The sequence below is a fragment of the Salvelinus namaycush genome, chromosome 2 (assembly GCF_016432855.1).
Source record: "Salvelinus namaycush isolate Seneca chromosome 2, SaNama_1.0, whole genome shotgun sequence".
Taxonomy (NCBI): domain Eukaryota; kingdom Metazoa; phylum Chordata; class Actinopteri; order Salmoniformes; family Salmonidae; genus Salvelinus; species Salvelinus namaycush.
Window position 1 is genome coordinate 78,687,214 of NC_052308.1, and position 20,992 is coordinate 78,708,205.

At 51.5% G+C, this 20,992-nt stretch overlaps 1 protein-coding gene across 1 annotated transcript; it reads left to right on the forward strand.

Annotated features, from left to right (window-relative positions):
* Window positions 1-347: 347 nt before the first annotated feature.
* On the forward strand, window positions 348-9,538 carry samd1b (sterile alpha motif domain containing 1b). The gene is made up of 5 exons (XM_038967781.1): window positions 348-1,730; window positions 2,204-2,279; window positions 4,235-4,340; window positions 4,671-4,785; window positions 9,248-9,538. Exons 1-5 carry the CDS (start codon window positions 441-443, stop codon window positions 9,386-9,388), a joined length of 1,728 nt encoding a protein of 575 aa, XP_038823709.1. The 5' UTR covers window positions 348-440; the 3' UTR covers window positions 9,389-9,538.
* Window positions 9,539-20,992: the final 11,454 nt, after the last annotated feature.

Sequence of the window (20,992 nt, forward strand, 5' to 3'; positions counted from 1 at the left end):
CTGGAGAGACCCGCCGAAGACGTGTTCATATGCAGAAATACTAAATAATACAATTTCCAAATCTGTGTATGTATTACAACCAATAAAAGCGTGTTCACGGTTCCCAAAAGCAGCGGGAATGTGAACAAAGAGCGATCTGCTTGAGATGCGCAAAAAAAACGAAAAAAACGCTACCTTAAATAAGCTACCGTCCGCGTATGTCTGCTGTGGGTGAACTGAAGGGGACGCAATCTTCGTCAGTCCACCTTAAGCGCACAATGTGGCCAACGCAGGCGCACATCGAGGCTTCCGTTCTTCATTCTCCGCTCTGCCGGGCTCGCTCTCTGCTCGCACTGGGTCGGTATAGGAGAGCGTCTTACAGCGTCACTTCAGAAACAACAAGAGAGAAAAGACGCACTCGGCCAAACCCAAACTCAACCGCTGGGAAAACAACAACAAAAATGTCCGAATCCAAGTACCGGGACTGGATCCTCGAGACCATCGACTCTCTACGCTCACGGAAAGCCCGACCGGACCTTGAGAGAATATGTCGTATGGTCCGGAGAAGACACGGCTCGGATCCAGACAGAACCCGGGAGGAACTGGAGAAACTGATCCAAGAGCAAACAGTGCTCAAAGTTAGCTACAAGGGCTCCATATCCTACAGGAATGCGGCGAAGGTGCAGAGAAAGAGTCGAAAGAAGAGTGACTTCACGCCGGATAACGGCGGCGGTAGCGAGGTGGAGGGAGAGAAAGCCATACACTCCAGTTTGAACAACAACGGGGACAGCGCGCACAGCTTTACCGACCTAGAGGAGGTGGAGAGCCGGGACCGAGAGGAGGATTCTGTCTCCGAGCCGAGTGAGTACCCAGACCCCCGGCCCGAAACTCCGGGTCTCACCTCCGAGAAAAAACAAAAGCTTTTTCCACTGAATAGCGGAAACGGCCCTGGCTGTTGCCCGGGTTGTGGCGAAACGGGCTGTGCTGAAACGGGCTGTGCTGCCGGGAGAGGCTGCAGTGGGAAAGCAAGTGCGTCAAAAGACAAGAGATTAGGAGAAAGAGGAGGAGGAGGAGGGCAGGAGGGGGGTGGCAGCAGCCCTTTGGCCGGCAACCACGAAACAAAACCGGGCCAAGATGGGAGCGGCGCTCCGAGCAAAGCAAAGGGGGTCTGTGGTGGCGCAGGGGGGGTGGAGACGGCGGGGCAGGAGGGCAGCAGTAGCTGCGTTGGTGTTGCTGCTGAAACGGAACATAAAATTTGCCAGGGAAGCGCCAGTTCATGTTCCAGCAGCAACAGCCACCTCATGCGGCCGAAACAGCTTCAGCCAGCATCCCCACTTGTCAAACCCAAACTCCGGGCCGGCCGATGTGAGGGGAACCCGTGGGTCGGGGGCAGCGGGCAGACCAGCTCGGATTTGGGCGAAAGACTGATCGCCTCCGTCCGCAGACTAGCCGAGCAGAACCGAGCCTCCGCGTTAAGAGGGGAGACCCGCGGGGGCCACAAGCCCCTGGGACTGAAGGAGATCCTGGGCTACCTGACCAGCCAAGACGGCCTCTCATCTGAGGGTAAGCTGACCCGCAACAGGGTCAAGGTGGTTCTGGAGAGAGAGGTGGCGAGAGGTCGGCTGCGGAGGACCCGGTGTGGGAACATCACTCTCCCGGTGAGGGGAGTGGAGGCAGCCCCCGCGAAGCCAACCGGCCCCGCTAACAGACTGCTTAAGAGCGCACTGCAGGATAAGCACATTGGGAAAAAGGTAACTTAATATTTCCAACACGTCCTATAGCCTAGACTACACAGAGAGAGGGAGAGCAGAATAGACTCACTACACCCTGTCTGCTTATGAATTAATGATCAATATATCAAAACAACGCAGACAGACGTCTTTCTCTTTTCTCCCTGGATGGAATCCCTGTTTCTCTCTCATTCAGCCTAACTAAGCTAAATCACATGTAAAACTATTCTGAAGGCAAATCTATCATTTGGCCCTAAATTAATCTTGGGTTTAAAATGACGTTTCTGGGTCTGGTGTGTTTTGTGTGAACGGTAGCCAATGGTAACGTCAACCAGAGCGCCCGCAGAACAGACATCCTGATTCTTGTCCTCGACACGCAACTGTGTCTCGCTGCCTGCTCGCTGTTTCCTACAGGGCTCCACTGCCATCCAGGCAGCACAAAAGGTGCGGGCTTTCAACAGCGCGCTCTCGTCTGTTCGCGTCTCTTGTTCCAGATTCACCGCACACACAGGAGCACGTCGAGAGAGGGCGACCAGAATATGCTGTCGTGGTTTCTCTGTGTTTGGCGCGGTGAAAGTTCGGCTATAGGCTACCGTCCCTATATCATAGACTGTGTCTAGCTGGCTGTAAATTATGCAGACAGACGGACGGACGGGGGCGTTACGCGGTTAATTCGGTGGAATAGTTTGAGAAAATGAAAGCAGACTTTCCACGTCGGAAAGTCTGTCTGCGCCAAGCCTTTATTCACATCGCAGCAGCTTGTGTTTCCCCCCCCCCCGTTATAATCTTCTTAGTTCCGTTCTTTTCTCTCTCCCTCAATCCCCGCCTCTATCTCTCATGTTTCGTTCCTCATTACGCCCTTCCTAGGCGGCTACCTTTTTCTAACCGAACAAACGCACGCTCTCTCTCTCTCTCTCCCTCTCGCTCTCTCTCGGTGATGTAACTGTAACCATATGCACACCCAGTCACCAAGCCAGACTCACTGATTCTCTCATGAAAGGTTATATTGATTGTAAAACCGAGCGGGCAGTGCGTGTATTTAAGCCGAACACGGGACTGTTGTGGCGGGTGCAGCGCTGTCGGTGCAGCCGGTCGCTGCCTGGGCCATTACAAAGGACGCGCCGCCTGCGCTTAACTCGAGCTGCGCTGCCGCTCTCTAATGAAGCAGTGGACAAAAGAGGTCGCAGTAATGTAGGGAGGGAGAGAGCAACAAACACGCGCACGCCAAAGTATGATGCAGCCTATTTCGCTACTATACATTAAACGAGTGAGCGACTGTTGGCTACCTAGTTATATAGCCTGTTTCCTGAAAATAAAGAAATGTCTGACTGTATGTCACATATTCCTCTCTGTTAACTCTGATATTTCATACTATGCTGAAACTGTAAAACCTGCAACTGAATTCTTTCTCTCTCTGAACCCCCCCACCCCTCTCTCTCTGTCTCTCTCTCTGAACCCCCCCTCTCTCTGAACCACCCCTCTCTGTCTCTCTGTCTCTCTCTCTGAACCCCCCCCCCCTCCTCCTCTGTCTTCCCAGGAGGTGAAAGAGGAGGAGCCAATGGAGACAGAGAGTGGAGAGGAGGAGGAGGATGAAGAGGAGAAGGGAACAGGGGATGCTGAGGATGGGGGGCAGAGTGACACCCAAGCCTCAGGGGGTGAGGAGGGTTCTAAGGGGGTGACTTGCCCTGCCCCGGTTCCCATGGAAACGGAACCCAGGAATGGTGATGACATCGCTGGAGGTTCTGAGGGACAGGCGGGGGTGAAGCAGGAGGACAAACAACCAGAACACACAACCAATACTGTCTCTCCAGACCAGATACACACAACCAATACTGTCTCTCCAGACCAGATACACACAACCACACAGGTATAGGCTTCCCCTTCACATCTCTCTATCTATGTATTTGTCTCTGTTTGTCTGTTTCTTACTTTTGGTTTCTCTTTTTCATATTGAGTAATTTCCTGGGGGAAAATCTCTTTCTCTGTCTGTCTCTGTCTGTCTCTGTCTGTCTCTCTCAATTCAAGGGCTTTATTGGGATAGGAAACATATGTTAACATTGCCAAAGCAAGTGAAATAGATAATAAACAAAAGTGAAATAAACAATAAAAAATTAACAGTAAACATTACAATCACAAAAGTTCCAAAAGAATAAAGACATTTCAAATGTCAAATTATGTCTATATACAGTGTTGTAATGATGTGCAAATCTCTCTCTCTCTCTCTCTCTCTCTCTCTCTCTCTCTCTCTCTCTCTCTCTCTCTCTCTCTCTCTCTCTCTCTCTCTCTCTCTCTCTGTCTCTCTGTCTCTCTGTCTCTCTGTCTCTCTCTCTCTCTCTCTCTCTCTCTCTCTCTCTCTCTCTCTCTCTCTCTCTCTCTCTCTCTCAGGATCAGAATGTGGTACAGTCAGAGCGAGAGAGCCACACTTCCTCTGTCCACAACCACAACTGTGAGTTCTGCTTTACAACGCCTGAGTGTGTGGGAGTGCATGTGTGTGCTGTGCTAACCACTCTCCTCTTTTCCAGCAGGTTCGGCCTATAAGACAGAGGTGGGTGTGTCCTCCTGTCTCCTCACCCCCACCGCCTCACCCAGAGACTCTGGTCTGGCAGAGGAGAGAGGGATGAACGGAGGAGTGTGAGTATCACCTCAGAGAGCGAGAGAGAGAGAAGGGAGGAGCAGATGAGAGACAGAGGGGATGAATGAAGCAAGGAGAGTCAATATATTTCACATGAATGAGAGAGGAGTAAATGAGGAAGTCTGAGTGAGCTGGAGGAAAGAGGGATGAGGGAGGAGCAGATGAGTGTATGGGATGAAGGAGGGAGGGACGGAGGTAAGAGAGTGTGTATAAAACATGAAAGTATAGTCTCGTCCTTTTAACTAAATGACAGTTACAAGTTGCAAACACTTAAATTCTCTCCTCTCACTCTCTTTACCCCCCTATCTCCCCCCCCCCTCTTTTTCTAGGTTTGTGAAGTCTGAGCTGGGCAGTCTAAACCCAGTCAACTGGACAGTGTCTGACGTGGTCAGTTATTTCACGTCAGCAGGGTTTCCAGAACAGGCCTTAGCCTTCAGGACTCAGGTGAGATGAGACAGGCAGCAGGGTGTCCATAACAGGCCTTAGCCTTCAGGACTCAGGTGAGATGAGACAGACAGCAGGGTTTCCAGAACAGGCCTTAGCCTTCAGGACTCAGGTGAGATGAGACAGACAGCAGGGTGTCCAGAACAGGCCTTCAGGACTCAGGTGAGATGAGACAGACAGCAGGGTGTCCATAACAGGCCTTCAGGACTCAGGTGAGATGAGACAGACAGCAGGGTGTCCAGAACAGGCCTTCAGGACTCAGGTGAGATGAGACAGACAGCAGGGTTTCCAGAACAGGCCTTCAGGACACAGGTGAGATGAGACAGGCAGCAGGGTGTCCATAACAGGCCTTCAGGACTCAGGTGAGATGAGACAGACAGCAGGGTTTCCAGAACAGGCCTTAGCCTTCAGGACTCAGGTGAGATGAGACAGACAGCAGGGTTTCCAGAACAGGCCTTCGCCTTCAGGACTCAGGTGAGATGAGACAAACAGCAGGGTGTCCAGAACAGGCCTTCAGGACACAGGTGAGATGAGACAGACAGCAGGGTTTCCAGAACAGGCCTTCAGGACACAGGTGAGATGAGACAGGCAGCAGGGTGTCCATAACAGGCCTTCAGGACTCAGGTGAGATGAGACAGGCAGCAGGGTGTCCATAACAGGCCTTAGCCTTCAGGACTCAGGTGAGATGAGACAGACAGCAGGGTTTCCAGAACAGATCTTAGCCTTCAGGACTCAGGTGAGATGAGACAGACAGCAGGGTGTCCAGAACAGGCCTTCAGGACTCAGGTGAGATGAGACAGACAGCAGGGTGTCCATAACAGGCCTTCAGGACTCAGGTGAGATGAGACAGACAGCAGGGTTTCCAGAACAGGCCTTCAGGACACAGGTGAGATGAGACAGGCAGCAGGGTGTCCATAACAGGCCTTCAGGACTCAGGTGAGATGAGACAGACAGCAGGGTTTCCAGAACAGGCCTTAGCCTTCAGGACTCAGGTGAGATGAGACAGACAGCAGGGTTTCCAGAACAGGCCTTCGCCTTCAGGACTCAGGTGAGATGAGACAAACAGCAGGGTGTCCAGAACAGGCCTTCAGGACACAGGTGAGATGAGACAGACAGCAGGGTTTCCAGAACAGGCCTTCAGGACACAGGTGAGATGAGACAGGCAGCAGGGTGTCCATAACAGGCCTTCAGGACTCAGGTGAGATGAGACAGACAGCAGGGTTTCCAGAACAGGCCTTAGCGTTCAGGACTCAGGTGAGATGAGACAGACAGCAGGGTTTCCAGAACAGATCTTAGCCTTCAGGACTCAGGTGAGATGAGACAGACAGCAGGGTGTCCAGAACAGGCCTTCAGGACTCAGGTGAGATGAGACAGACAGCAGGGTGTCCATAACAGGCCTTCAGGACTCAGGTGAGATGAGACAGATAGCAGGGTGTCCAGAACAGGCCTTCAGGACTCAGGTGAGATGACACAGACAGCAGGGTTTCCAGAACAGGCCTTAGCCTTCAGGACTCAGGTGAGATGAGACAGACAGCAGGGTGTCCAGAACAGGCCTTCAGGACACAGGTGAGATGAGACAGACAGCAGGGTTTCCAGAACAGACCTTCAGGACTCAGGTGAGATGAGACAGACAGCAGGGTTTCCAGAACAGGCCTTAGCCTTCAGGACTCAGGTGAGATGAGACAGACATCAGGGTTTCCAGAACAGGCCTTAGCCTTCAGGACACAGGTGAAATGAGACAGACATCAGGGTTTCCAGAACAGGCCTTAGCCTTCAGGACACAGGTGAAATGAGACAGACAGCAGGGTGTCCAGAACAGGCCTTCAGGACTCAGGTGAGATGAGACAGACAGCAGGGTTTCCAGAACAGGCCTTCAGGACACAGGTGAGATGAGACAGACAGCAGGGTTTCCAGAACAGGCCTTAGCCTTCAGGACTCAGGTGAGATGAGACAGACAGCAGGGTGTCCAGAACAGGCCTTCAGGACTCAGGTGAGATGAGACAGACAGCAGGGTTTCCAGAACAGGCCTTCAGGACTCAGGTGAGATGAGACAGACAGCAGGGTTTCCAGAACAGGCCTTCAGGACACAGGTGAAATGAGACAGGCAGCAGGGTGTCCATAACAGGCCTTCAGGACTCAGGTGAGATGAGACAGACAGCAGGGTTTCCAGAACAGACCTTCAGGACTCAGGTGAGATGAGACAGACAGCAGTGTGTCCAAAACAGGCCTTAGCCTTCAGGACTCAGGTGAGATGAGACAGGCAGCAGGGTGTCCATAACAGGCCTTAGCTTTCAAGACTCAGGTGAGATGAGACAGACAGCAGGGTGTCCAGAACAGGCCTTAGCCTTCAGGACTCAGGTGAGATGAGACAGAAAGCAGGGTGTCCAGAACAGGCCTTAGCCTTCAGGACTCAGGTGAGATGAGACAGACAGCAGGGTTTCCAGAACAGGCCTTCAGGACTCAGGTGAGATGAGACAGACAGCAGGGTTTCCAGAACAGGCCTTCAGGACACAGGTGAAATGAGACAGGCAGCAGGGTGTCCATAACAGGCCTTCAGGACTCAGGTGAGATGAGACAGACAGCAGGGTTTCCAGAACAGACCTTCAGGACGCAGGTGAGATGAGACAGACAGCAGGGTGTCCAGAACAGGCCTTAGCCTTCAGGACTCAGGTGAGATGAGACAGGCAGCAGGGTGTCCATAACAGGCCTTAGCTTTCAAGACTCAGGTGAGATGAGACAGACAGCAGGGTGTCCAGAACAGGCCTTAGCCTTCAGGACTCAGGTGAGATGAGACAGAAAGCAGGGTGTCCAGAACAGGCCTTAGCCTTCAGGACTCAGGTGAGATGAGACAGAAAGCAGGGTGTCCAGAACAGGCCTTAGCCTTCAGGACTCAGGTGAGATGAGACAGAAAGCAGGGTGTCCAGAATAGGCCTTAGCCTTCAGGACTCAGGTGAGATGAGACAGAAAGCAGGGTGTCCAGAATAGGCCTTAGCCTTCAGGACTCAGGTGAGATGAGACAGAAAGCAGGGTGTCCAGAACAGGCCTTAGCCTTCAGGACTCAGGTGAGATGAGACAGACAGCAGGGTGTCCAGAACAGGCCTTCAGGACACAGGTGAGATGAGACAGAAAGCAGGGTGTCCAGAACAGGCCTTCAGGACACAGGTGAGATGAGACAGACAGCAGGGTGTCCAGAACAGGCCTTAGCCTTCAGGACTCAGGCGAGATGAGACAGACAGCAGGGTGTCCAGAACAGGCCTTCAGGACACAGGTGAGATGAGACAGACAGCAGGGTTTCCAGAACAGGCCTTCAGGACTCAGGTGAGATGAGACAGACAGCAGGGTGTCCAGAACAGGCCTTCAGGACTCAGGTGAGATGAGACAGACAGCAGGGTTTCCAGAACAGGCCTTAGCCTTCAGGACTCAGGTGAGATGAGACAGACAGCAGGGTTTCCAGAACAGGCCCTAGCCTTCAGGACTCAGGTGAGATGAGACAGACAGCAGGGTTTCCAGAACAGGCCTTAGCCTTCAGGACTCAGGTGAGAGGAGACAGACAGCAGGGTGTCCAGAACAGGCCTTAGCCTTCAGGACTCAGGTGAGATGAGACAGACAGCAGGTGTCCAGAACAGGCCTTCAGGACTCAGGTGAGAGGAGACAGACAGCAGGGTTTCCAGAACAGGCCTTAGCCTTCAGGACTCAGGCGAGATGAGACAGACAGCAGGGTGTCCAGAACAGGCCTTCAGGACACAGGTGAGATGAGACAGACAGCAGGGTTTCCAGAACAGGCCTTCATGACTCAGGTGAGATGAGACAGACAGCAGGGTGTCCAGAACAGGCCTTCAGGACTCAGGTGAGATGAGACAGACAGCAGGGTTTCCAGAACAGGCCTTAGCCTTCAGGACTCAGGTGAGATGAGACAGACAGCAGGGTTTCCAGAACAGGCCTTAGCCTTCAGGACTCAGGTGAGATGAGACAGACAGCAGGGTTTCCAGAACAGGCCTTAGCCTTCAGGACTCAGGTGAGAGGAGACAGACAGCAGGGTGTCCAGAACAGGCCTTAGCCTTCAGGACTCAGGTGAGATGAGACAGACAGCAGGTGTCCAGAACAGGCCTTCAGGACTCAGGTGAGAGGAGACAGAAAGCAGGGTGTCCAGAACAGGCATTAGCCTTCAGATCACCAGGGAGCATCAGAGATACAGCTATCACACCTGACAACCCTTTAGCAGTGCGACATAGCTGTAGTTACTGTGTCGTTACTGTGTCGGTACTGTGTCGGTACTGTGTAGTTACTGTGTCGGTACTGTGTAGTTACTGTGTCGTTACTGTGTCGTTACTGTGTCGTTACTGTATTGGGTAACTACTATGTGTCTTATCTAGTACTACTTACTATGTAACTACTCTGTGTACCTACTATATTATAACTTTGTAACTAAATATATTCTGTATCTCTCTCTCCACCCAATCAGGAGATAGATGGGAAGTCCCTCCTCCTGATGCAGCGTAACGATGTCCTGACAGGCCTGTCAATCAGGCTAGGCCCCGCCCTGAAGATCTATGAGCGCCATGTGAAGGTTCTGCAGAGAACACACTTTGAAGAGGACGACTGATGACTTTACCTGGAGACACACACACACACACTCCTCCTCTCTCAGCTTTAACTATGGAACATTCCAATCCCCAAACCCTGACACCTGAACTCTAAACTGACCAACCCTCTCCCGGACTCAACTCTCCTCTCCTCCTTCATCCAGCTCTCCTCTCACATCCCCCTCTCCTGGACTCAACTCTCCTCTCCTCCTTCATCCAGCTCTCCTCTCACATCCCCCTCTCCTGGACTCAACTCTCTTCTCCTCCTTCATCCAGCTCCCCTCTCACACCCCCCTCTCCTGGACTCAACTCTCCTCTCCTCCTTCATCCAGCTCCCCTCTCACACCCCCCTCTCCTGGACTCAACTCTCCTCTCCTCCTTCATCCAGCTCTCCTCTCACATCCCCCTCTCCTGGACTCAACTCCCCTCTCCTCCTTCATCCAGCTCTCCTCTCACATCCCCCTCTCCTGGACTCAACTCCCCTCTCCTCCTTCATCCAGATCTCCTCTCACATCCTCCTCTCCTGGACTCAACTCTCCTCTCCTCCTTCATCCAGCTCTCCTCTCACATCCTCCTCTCCTGGACTCAACTCTTTGGGAGAGAACACACAGAGAGAGAGGGGGGGGAGAGAACACACAGAGAGAGGGGGGGGGGAGAGAACACACAGAGAGAGGGAGAGGGGGGGAGAGAAGACAATGGAATAGAGAATCCTTGGATTTTATACCTGATGATGTTTTGACGGACTGACCACCAAACAGAGACGAAGAAGAAATGGGGAAAGAGAAGAGAAGAAGAGATGTCCCCCTGTTGCTATTGAATGTGTTTAACAGGCTTTGGTCTGGCATGTGTTTATTTGAGGTACAGTTCTGCTTTGACCTTTGAACCTTTTAGAAGGACATTAGCCACTGCTTTAGACTCCTGAACAATCAACCAATTACCTGATCAGCGGCTGTCAGTGAAACATTGGCTACATTCCAATTCTCTTGAAGTGTGTACATGTACCCCCTGGTGGATTTAAAAGGCATGGAATGGTTACAGTATATGGTGGCCATTGTGTCCACCTGGCTGATGGTATCCTCCTCACTCAGATCACAGATCCAGGATCAGCTTATCCTCCCCGTATCAGATCTTTATCCAATAGGGGTTTTACACGCAAAACGGATCATAGATCAGTGTCTAAAGACAACTACATAACTGGTCTTTTAATTTGTTCCTTTTGATTGTTTAAGGAAAACTTCATCCTCCTCTGAGGCTGTGTCCCAACTGGCATCCTGTTTCTTTTATACTGCTTTTGACCAGGGCCCCGAGGGCTTAGTGCACTGCTTTTGACCAGGGCCCCGAGGGCTTAGTGCACTGCTTTTGACCAGGGCCCCGAGGGCTTAGTGCACTGCTTTTGACCAGGGCCCCGAGGGCTTAGTGCACTGCTTTTGACCAGGGCCCCGAGGGCTTAGTGCACTGCTTTTGACCAGGGCCCCGAGGGCTTAGTGCACTGCTTTTGACCAGGGCCCCGAGGGCTTAGTGCACTGCTTTTGACCAGGGCCCCGAGGGCTTAGTGCACTGCTTTTGACCAGGGCCCCGAGGGCTTAGTGCACTGCTTTTGACCAGGGCCCCGAGGGCTTAGTGCACTGCTTTTGACCAGGGCCCCGAGGGCTTAGTGCACTGCTTTTGACCAGGGCCCCGAGGGCTTTGTGCACTGCTTTTGACCAGGGCCCCGAGGGCTTAGTGCACTGCTTTTGACCAGGGCCCCGAGGGCTTTGTGCACTGCTTTTGACCAGAGCCTATAGGACTCAGTGCACGGCCCTGGTCAATAGTAGTGCACTAGGAAATAGGGTGCATTTGGGACGCAGACTGAGTCACCTACTAGGATGCAGGGCAGTGTTCAGGAGTGTCGACAGTGAGCAGCACCTGCGTGACCTCACAGACAGGAAGACAGTGAGCAGCACCTGTGTAACCTCACAGACAGGAAGACAGTGAGCAGCACCTGCGTGACCTCACAGACAGGAAGAGAGTGAGCAGCACCTGTGTGACCTCACAGACAGGAAGACAGTGAGCAGCACCTGTGTAACCTCACAGACAGGAAGACAGTGAGCAGCACCTGTGTGACCTCACAGACAGGAAGACAGTGAGCAGCACCTGCGTAACCTCACAGACAGGAAGACAGTGAGCAGCACCTGCGTAACCTCACAGACAGGAAGACAGTGAGCAGCACCTGCGTGACCTCACAGACAGGAAGCCAGTGAGCAGCACCTGCGTAACCTCACAGACAGGAAGACAGTGAGCAGCACCTGCGTGACCTCACAGACAGGAAGACAGTGAGCAGCAGTGTTCAACGTGCTTCATTCAGAACAACCTTTGGTCCGACAGAAAACAACATTCATTCAAACCATTATGCAACCTCTCCGTTGGAGTTAGAGGCTGGGGACCATGTTGACACTGGAACTCTTTGTAACCTCCGGACTAAATGTTGTTGTTGTTGGCAGGTACCATGTGGTTTTGTAACACTGTCTATGGGTTGTTTAGAACAAACGGTGGCCCTCTAAGATGATAGAGGGAGAGAGAGACACGGGACCGGAACAGGACAGGTTTTTGTGTCAGTGTTTTTTGGGGGGGGGAAATGTAAAGGATAGATTTTATACAGAAGTGAAGCCGCTTCAAATCCTCAAAACCCCCTTGTCCCCTGAGCCTGAGGCTTCCCAATCCCAAACATATACCCAGCCCTACCCAGCCTCTACCATCACTCCACCTGGTCTAACCTATTCATGACAGGATATACCCAGCCCTGCCCAGCCTCTACCCTCACTTCACCTGGTCTAACCTATTCATGACAGGATATACCCAGCCCTGCCCAGCCTCTACCATCACTCCACCTGGTCTAACCTATTCATGACAGGATATACCCAGCCCTACCCAGCCTCTACCATCACTCCACCTGGTCTAACCTATTCATGACAGGATATACCCAGCCCTGCCCAGCCTCTACCCTCACTTCACCTGGTCTAACCTATTCATGACAGGATATACCCAGCCCTGCCCAGCCTCTACCATCACTCCACCTGGTCTAACCTATTCATGACAGGATATACCCAGCCCTGCCCAGCCTCTACCCTCACTTCACCTGGTCTAACCTATTCATGACAGGATATACCCAGCCCTGCCCAGCCTCTACCCTCACTTCACCTGGTCTAACCTATTCATGACAGGATATACCCAGCCTCTACCCTCACTTCACCTGGTCTAACCTATTCATGACAGGATATACCCAGCCTCTACCCAGCCTCTACCCTCGCTTCACCTGGTCTAACCTATTCATGACAGGATATACCCAGCCCTGCCCAGCCTCTACCCTCACTCCACCTGGTCTAACCTATTCATGACAGGATATACCCAGCCCTGCCCAGCCTCTACCCTCGCTTCACCTGGTCTAACCTATTCATGACAGGATATACCCAGCCCTGCCCAGCCTCTACCCTCACTCCACCTGGTCTAACCTATTCATGACAGGATATACCCAGCCCTGCCCAGCCTCTACCCTCGCTTCACCTGGTCTAACCTATTCATGACAGGATATACCCAGCCCTGCCCAGCCTCTACCCTCACTCCACCTGGTCTAACCTATTCATGACAGGATATACCCAGCCCTGCCCAGCCTCTACCCTCGCTCCACCTGGTCTAACCTATTCATGACAGGATATACCCAGCCCTGCCCATCCTCTACCCTCGCTCCACCTGGTCTAATCTATTCATGACAGGATATACCCAGCCCTGCCTCTACCCTCACTCCACCTGGTCTAACCTATTCATGACAGGATATACCCAGCCCTGCCCAGCCTCTACCATCACTTCACCTGGTCTAACCTATTCATGACAGGATATACCCAGCCTCTACCCTCACTACACCTGGTCTAATCTATTCATGACAGGATATACCCAGCCTCTACCCTCACTCCACCTGGTCTAACCTATTCATGACAGGATATACCCAGCCCTGCCCAGCCTCTACCCTCACTACACCTGGTCTAACCTATTCATGACAGGATATACCCAGCCCTGCCCAGCCTCTACCCTCACTACACCTGGTCTAACCTATTCATAACAGGATATACCCAGCCCTGCCCAGCCTCTACCCTCACTACACCTGGTCTAACCTATTCATGACAGGATATACCCAGCCCTGCCCAGCCTCTACCATCACTACACCTGGTCTAACCTATTCATGACAGGATATACCCAGCCCTGCCCAGCCTCTACCCTCACTTCACCTGGTCTAACCTATTCATGACAGGATATACCCAGCCCTGCCCAGCCTCTACCCTCACTACACCTGGTCTAACCTATTCATGACAGGATATACCCAGCCCAGCCCAGCCTCTACCCTCACTACACCTGGTCTAACCTATTCATGACAGGATATACCCAGCCCTGCCCAGCCTCTACCCTCGCTTCACCTGGTCTAACCTATTCATGACAGGATATACCCAGCCCTGCCCATCCTCTACCCTCGCTCCACCTGGTCTAACCTATTCATGACAGGATATACCCAGCCCTGCCCAGCCTCTACCCTCGCTTCACCTGGTCTAACCTATTCATGACAGGATATACCCAGCCCTGCCCAGCCCTTACCCTCACTTCACCTGGTCTAACCTATTCATGACAGGATATACCCAGCCCTGCCCAGCCTCTACCCTCACTCCACCTGGTCTAATCTATTCATGACAGGATATACCCAGCCCTGCCCAGCCTCTACCCTCACTCCACCTGGTCTAATCTATTCATGACAGGATATACCCAGCCTCTACCCTCACTCCACCTGGTCTAACCTATTCATGACAGGATATACCCAGCCCTGCCCAGCCCTTACCCTCACTCCACCTGGTCTAATCTATTCATGACAGGATATACCCAGCCCTGCCCAGCCCTTACCCTCACTCCACCTGGTCTAATCTATTCATGACAGGATATACCCAGCCCTGCCCAGCCTCTACCCTCACTACACCTGGTCTAATCTATTCATGACAGGATATACCCAGCCCTGCCCAGCCTCTACCCTCACTTCACCTGGTCTAACCTATTCATGACAGGATATACCCAGCCCTGCCCAGCCTCTACCCTCACTTCACCTGGTCTAACCTATTCATGACAGGATATACCCAGCCCTGCCCAGCCTCTACCCTCACTTCACCTGGTCTAACCTATTCATGACAGGATATACCCAGCCCTGCCCAGCCTCTACCCTCACTCCACCTGGTCTAACCTATTCATGACAGGATATACCCAGCCCTGCCCAGCCTCTACCCTCACTCCACCTGGTCTAACCTATTCATGACAGGATATACCCAGCCCTGCCCAGCCTCTACCCTCACTCCACCTGGTCTAACCTATTCATGACAGGATATACCCAGCCCTGCCCAGCCTCTACCCTCACTCCACCTGGTCTAACCTATTCATGACAGGATATACCCAGCCCTGCCCAGCCTCTACCCTCACTTCACCTGGTCTAACCTATTCATGACAGGATATACCCAGCCCTGCCCAGCCTCTACCCTCACTCCACCTGGTCTAACCTATTCATGACAGGATATACCCAGCCCTGCCCAGCCTCTACCCTCACTCCACCTGGTCTAACCTATTCATGACAGGATATACCCAGCCCTGCCCAGCCTCTACCCTGACTTCACCTGGTCTAACCTATTCATGACAGGATATACCCAGCCCTGCCCAGCCTCTACCCTCGCTCCACCTGGTCTAACCTATTCATGACAGGATATACCCAGCCCTGCCCAGCCTCTACCCTCGCTCCACCTGGTCTAACCTATTCATGACAGGATATACCCAACCCTACCCAGTCCTTACCCTCACTACACCTGGTCTAACCTATTCATGACAGGATATACCCAGCCCTGCCCAGCCTCTACCATCACTTCACCTGGTCTAACCTATTCATGACAGGATATACCCAGCCCTGCCCAGCCTCTACCCTCACTTCACCTGGTCTAACCTATTAATGACAGGATATACCCAGCCCTGCCCAGCCTCTACCATCACTTCACCTGGTCTAACCTATTAATGACAGGATATACCCAGCCCTGCCCAGCCTCTACCATCACTTCACCTGGTCTAACCTATTAATGACAGGATATAGCCAGCCCTGCCCAGCCTCTACCATCACTACACCTGGTCTAACCTATTCATGACAGGATATACCCAGCCCAGCCTCTACCCTCACTTCACCTGGTCTAACCTATTCATAACAGGATATACCCAGCCCTGCCCAGCCTCTACCATCACTTCACCTGGTCTAACCTATTCATGACAGGATATACCCAGCCCTGCCCAGCCTCTACCATCACTTCACCTGGTCTAACCTATTCATGACAGGATATACCCAGCCCTGCCCAGCCTCTACCCTCACTTCACCTGGTCTAACCTATTAATGACAGGATATACCCAGCCCTGCCCAGCCTCTACCATCACTTCACCTGGTCTAACCTATTCATGACAGGATATACCCAGCCCTGCCCAGCCTCTACCATCACTTCACCTGGTCTAACCTATTCATGACAGGATATACCCAGCCCTGCCCAGCCGCTACCCTCACTACACCTGGTCTAACCTATTCATGACAGGATATACCCAGCCCTGCCCAGCCTCTACCCTCACTTCACCTGGTCTAACCTATTCATGACAGGTCTGGGAAAATAACAGGAGAAAGGTGATGACTAAAACATCAGAGAACTGGGGAGAAAATAGGAGTCAACGGCATAAACTGACTGACATACAATGAGTGTACAAAACATTAAGAACACCTTCCTAATATTGACTTGCACCCCTTTTGCCCTCAGAACAGCCTCAATTTGTCAGGGTATAGACTCTACAAGGTGTTGAAAGCGTTCCACAGGGATGCTGGCCCATGTTGACTCCAATGCTTCCCACAGTTGTGTCAAGTTGGGTGGATGTCCTTTGGGTGGTGGACCATTCTTGATACACACGGGAAACTGTTGAGCGTGAAAAACCCAGCAGCGTTGCAGTTCTTGACACAACGGTGCGCCCGGCACCTACTACCATACCCTGTTCAAAGACACATGTTTCTTGCCCATTCACCCTCTGAATGTCCCACATACACAATCCATGTCTCAATTGTCTCAAGTCTTAAAAATCCTTCTTTAACCTGTCTCCTTCCCTGATTGAAATGGATTTAACAAGTGACATCAATAAGGGATAATAGCTTTCACCTGGTCAGTCTAGGGGCGGCAGGTAGCCTAGTGGTTAGAGTGTTGGACTAGTAACCGAAAGGTTGCAAGATCGAATCCCCGAGCTGACAAGGTAAAAATCTGTCGTTCTTCCCCTGAACAAGGCAGTTAACCCCTGTTCCTAGGCCGTCGTTGTAAATAAGAATTTGTTCTTATTTCTTTATATGTAAATAAATTAAATGTAAACACACATTGAAATGAATTTCAAACCCATTGAAGTGAATGTAATGTATTTCAACACAGGGTATTACATCTGCCAAAACTAATCAATCACTCACCACCAGCATTTACTACAGGACTGAGTTCACGTCTCCGTGTTTCACAGCTGTGTTGTGATTGGATACGTTTTGCAGTTCTGGGCTCTCATTGGATAATTTTGCCAGTTGTGGGCTTTCATCTCACCCTGTGTCACTTGTTCTCATTGAGTTATTTGTTGTAAATTGTAGCCAGCTATTACTGTGTTAGACTGTCCTATTAGGTCTCTGTTCTGTCTGTCACTCTGTCAGACTGTCCTAGCAGGTCTCTGTTCTGTCTGTCCTAGCAAGACTCTGTTCTGACTGTCCTAGCAGGTCTCTGTTCTGACTGTCACTGTGTCAGACTGTCCTAGCAGGTCTCTGTTCTGTCTGTCCTAGCAAGACTCTGTTCTGACTGTCCTAGCAGGTCTCTGTTCTGACTGTCCTAGCAGGTCTCTGTTCTGACTGTCCTAGCAGGTCTCTGTTCTGACTGTCCTGGCAGGTCTCTGTTTTGACTGTCCTAGCAGGTCTCTGTTCTAACTGTCCTAGCAGGTCTCTGTTCTGACTGTCCTAGCAGGACTCTGTTCTGTCTGTCCTAGCAGGTCTCTGTTCTGACTGTCCTGGCAGGTCTCTGTTCTGACTGTCCTAACAGGACTCTGTTCTGTCTGTCCTAGCAGGTCTCTGTTCTGACTGTCCTAGCAGGTCTCTGTTCTGACTGTCCTAGCAGGACTCTGTTCTGACTGTCCTAGCAGGTCTCTGTTCTGACTGTCCTAGCAGGACTCTGTTCTGACTGTCCTGGCAGGTCTCTGTTCTGACTGTCCTAACAGGACTCTGTTCTGTCTGTCCTAGCAGGTCTCTGTTCTGACTGTCCTGGCAGGTCTCTGTTCTGACTGTCCTAGCAGGTCTCTGTTCTGACTGTCCTAGCAGGTCTCTGTGCTGACTGTCCTAGCAGGTCTTTGTTCTGACTGTCCTAGCAGGTCTCTGTTCTGACTGTCCTAGCAGGTCTCTGTTCTGACTGTCCTAGCAGGTCTCTGTTCTGACTGTCCTAGCAGGACTCTGTTCTGACTGTCCTAGCAGGACTCTGTTCTGACTGTCCTAGCAGGACTCTGTTCTGACTGTCCTAGCATGGCTCCACACCATTCTGGGAGTACTGTTCTGTCGGTAAAGTCAAATCCCCTGGTTGCTCGTTTTATGTTTTCTATTGTAAACAATGAGATGCTTTTGGAATAAAAGTCTAAAGCAAAACATTCCAGTTAGCTTCAGCTGCACCGCTGTGTGACTCTGTACCGCTGTGTGACTCTGTACCGCTGTGTGACTCTGTACCGCTCTGTGTGAATCTGTACCGCTGTGTGTGACTCTGTACCGCTCTGTGTGAATCTGTACCGCTGTGTGACTCTGTACCGCTGTGTGTGACTCTGTACCGCTGTGTGACTCTGTACCGTTGTGTGTGACTCTGTACCGCTGTGTGACTCTGTACCGCTGTGTGACTCTGTACCGCTGTGTGACTCTGTACCGCTGTGTGACTCTGTACCGCTGTGTGTGACTCTGTACCGCCGTGTGACTCTGTACCACCGTGTGACTCTGTACCGCCGTGTGTTACTCTGTACCGCTGTGTGACTCTGTACCGCTGTGTGACTCTGTACCGCTGTGTGACTCTGTACCGCTGTGTGACTCTGTACCGCTGTGTGACTCTGTACCGCTGTGTGACTCTGTACCGCTGTGTGACTCTGTACCGCCGTGTGACTCTGTACCGCCGTGTGACTCTGTACCGCCGTGTGACTCTGTACCGCTGTGTGACTCTGTACCGCTGTGTGTGACTCTGTACCCGCTGTGTGACTCTGTACCCGCTGTGTGACTCTGTACCGCTGTGTGACTCTGTACCGCTGTGTGACTCTGTACAGCTGTGTGTGACTCTGTACCGCTGTGTGACTCTGTACCGCTGTGCGACTCTGTACCGCTGTGTGACTCTGTACCGCTGTGTGACTCTGTACCGCTGTGTGACTCTGTACAGCTGTGTGTGACTCTGTACCGCTGTGTGACTCTGTACCGCTGTGTGACTCTGTACCGCTGTGTGTGACTCTGTACCGCCGTGTGACTCTGTACCGCCGTGTGACTCTGTACCGCTGTGTGTGACTCTGTACCGCTGTGTGACTCTGTACCGCTGTGTGACTCTGTACCGCCGTGTGACTCTGTACCGCCGTGTGACTCTGTACCGCTGTGTGTGACTCTGTACCGCTGTGTGTGACTCTGTACCGCTGTGTGTGACTCTGTACCGCTGTGTGACTCTGTACTGCTGTGTGACTCTGTACCGTTGTGTGTGACTCTGTACCGCTCTGTGTGACTCTGTACCGCTCTGTGTGACTCTGTGTGATCAGAACATGGTACGAAACTGTCCATTACAAATATCAGAACGTGTGTATGTGTGTGTGTGTGTGTGTGTGTGTGTGTGTGTGTGTGTGTGTGTGTGTGTGTGTGTGTGTGTGTGTTAGGGAGTAACAGGGGGAGTGTCTGTCCGGGAGGAGAGGAGGGTGGGGGTATATGACATGATATCTGTTCTGCACTGGGCCACTTTCCAGAGTATGTGAAGGGTGGGGGAGGAGGCGGGACGAGGAGGGAGGGAGGAGAGACGCTCAACAAGGGGGGAGGGAGGCATTGAGAGGGACTTTCCCTAAACAGACCTGACCCCCAGCCACTGAGAACACCGTCTGCAGAGAGAGAAGACCAAACTACTGAGCTCTACCTCAGAGATATACAGGAGAGACCAGAACTAAAGACTCAGTACGAGACCCAGGACCCAACACCTAGGACCCAGGACCCAACACCTAGGACCCAGGACTCTTTAACTAGGCCCAGGACTCTTTAACTAAGCCCAGGACTCTTTAACTAAGCCCAGGACTCTTTAACTAGGCCCAGGACTCTTTAACTGGACCTAGGACTCCAACCCAAACCCAACATCCAAACCCAGGACTAGACCCAGACATCCAACCCCAGAACCAGGGAGAAACCAGGGTACGCTGACCCAAAAAGGATCTAGGAGCAGGTTCTGTTACACAGGAACTCCCCTTACCCAGCCATGCCTGCCTCTGGAGGGACAGAGTGAGTACTACAACAGTGTTATAACTATCTTAACTAAATCACCAGGGTAACAGAGTACTACAACAGTGTTATAACTAGCTTAACTAAATCACCAGGGTAACAGAGTACTACAACAGTGTTATAACTAGCTTAACTAAATCACCAGGGTAACAGAGTGAGTACTACAACAGTGTTATAACTAGCTTAACTAAATCACCAGGGTAACAGAGTACTACAACAGTGTTATAACTAGCTTAACTAAATCACCAGGGTAACAGAGTGAGTACTACAACAGTGTTATAACTAGCTTAACTAAATCACCAGGGTAACAGAGTACTACAACAGTGTTATAACTAGCTTAACTAAATCACCAGGGTAACAGAGTACTACAACAGTGTTATAACTAGCTTAACTAAATCACCAGGGTAACAGAGTACTACAACAGTGTTATAACTATCTTAACTAAATCACCAGGGTAACAGAGTGAGTAATAAAACAGTGTTATAACTAGCTTAAATCACCAGGGTAACAGAGTGAGTACTATAACAGTGTTATAACTAGCTTAACTAAATCACCAGGGTAACAGAGTACTACAACAGTGTTATAACTATCTTAACTAAATCACCAGGGTAACAGAGTACTACAACAGTGTTATAACTATCTTAACTAAATCACCAGGGTAACAGAGTACTATAACAGTGTTATAACTAGCTTAACTAAATCACCAGGGTAACAGAGTGAGTACTATAACAGTGTTATAACTAGCTTAACTAAATCACCAGGGTAACAGAGTGAGTACTATAACAGTGTTATAACTAGCTTAACTAAAATCAACAGGGTAACAGAGTGAGTACTACAACAGTGTTATAACTAGCTTAACTAAATCACCAGGGTAACAGAGTACTACAACAGTGTTATAACTAGCTTAACTAAATCACCAGGGTAAGCCTGCCCCGCCCACCCCCGTGTGTGTTACTGCGCCCGCCTGCCCGCCCGCCCACCCGTGTGTGTTACTGCGCCGCCCGCCCACACCGTGTGTGTTACTGCGCCCGCCCGCCCCCCGTTGTGT

Bases quoted from the DNA above. Each gene is read 5' to 3' on its own strand.
- samd1b (XM_038967781.1), top strand. From the start codon at position 441: ATGTCCGAATCCAAGTACCGGGACTGGATCCTCGAGACCATCGACTCT. The intron at 1,731-2,203 runs GTAACTTAATAT...CTCTTGTTCCAG, and splicing joins ATAAGCACATTGGGAAAAAG to ATTCACCGCACACACAGGAG. The intron at 4,341-4,670 runs GTGAGTATCACC...CTCTTTTTCTAG, and splicing joins AGAGGGATGAACGGAGGAGT to GTTTGTGAAGTCTGAGCTGG.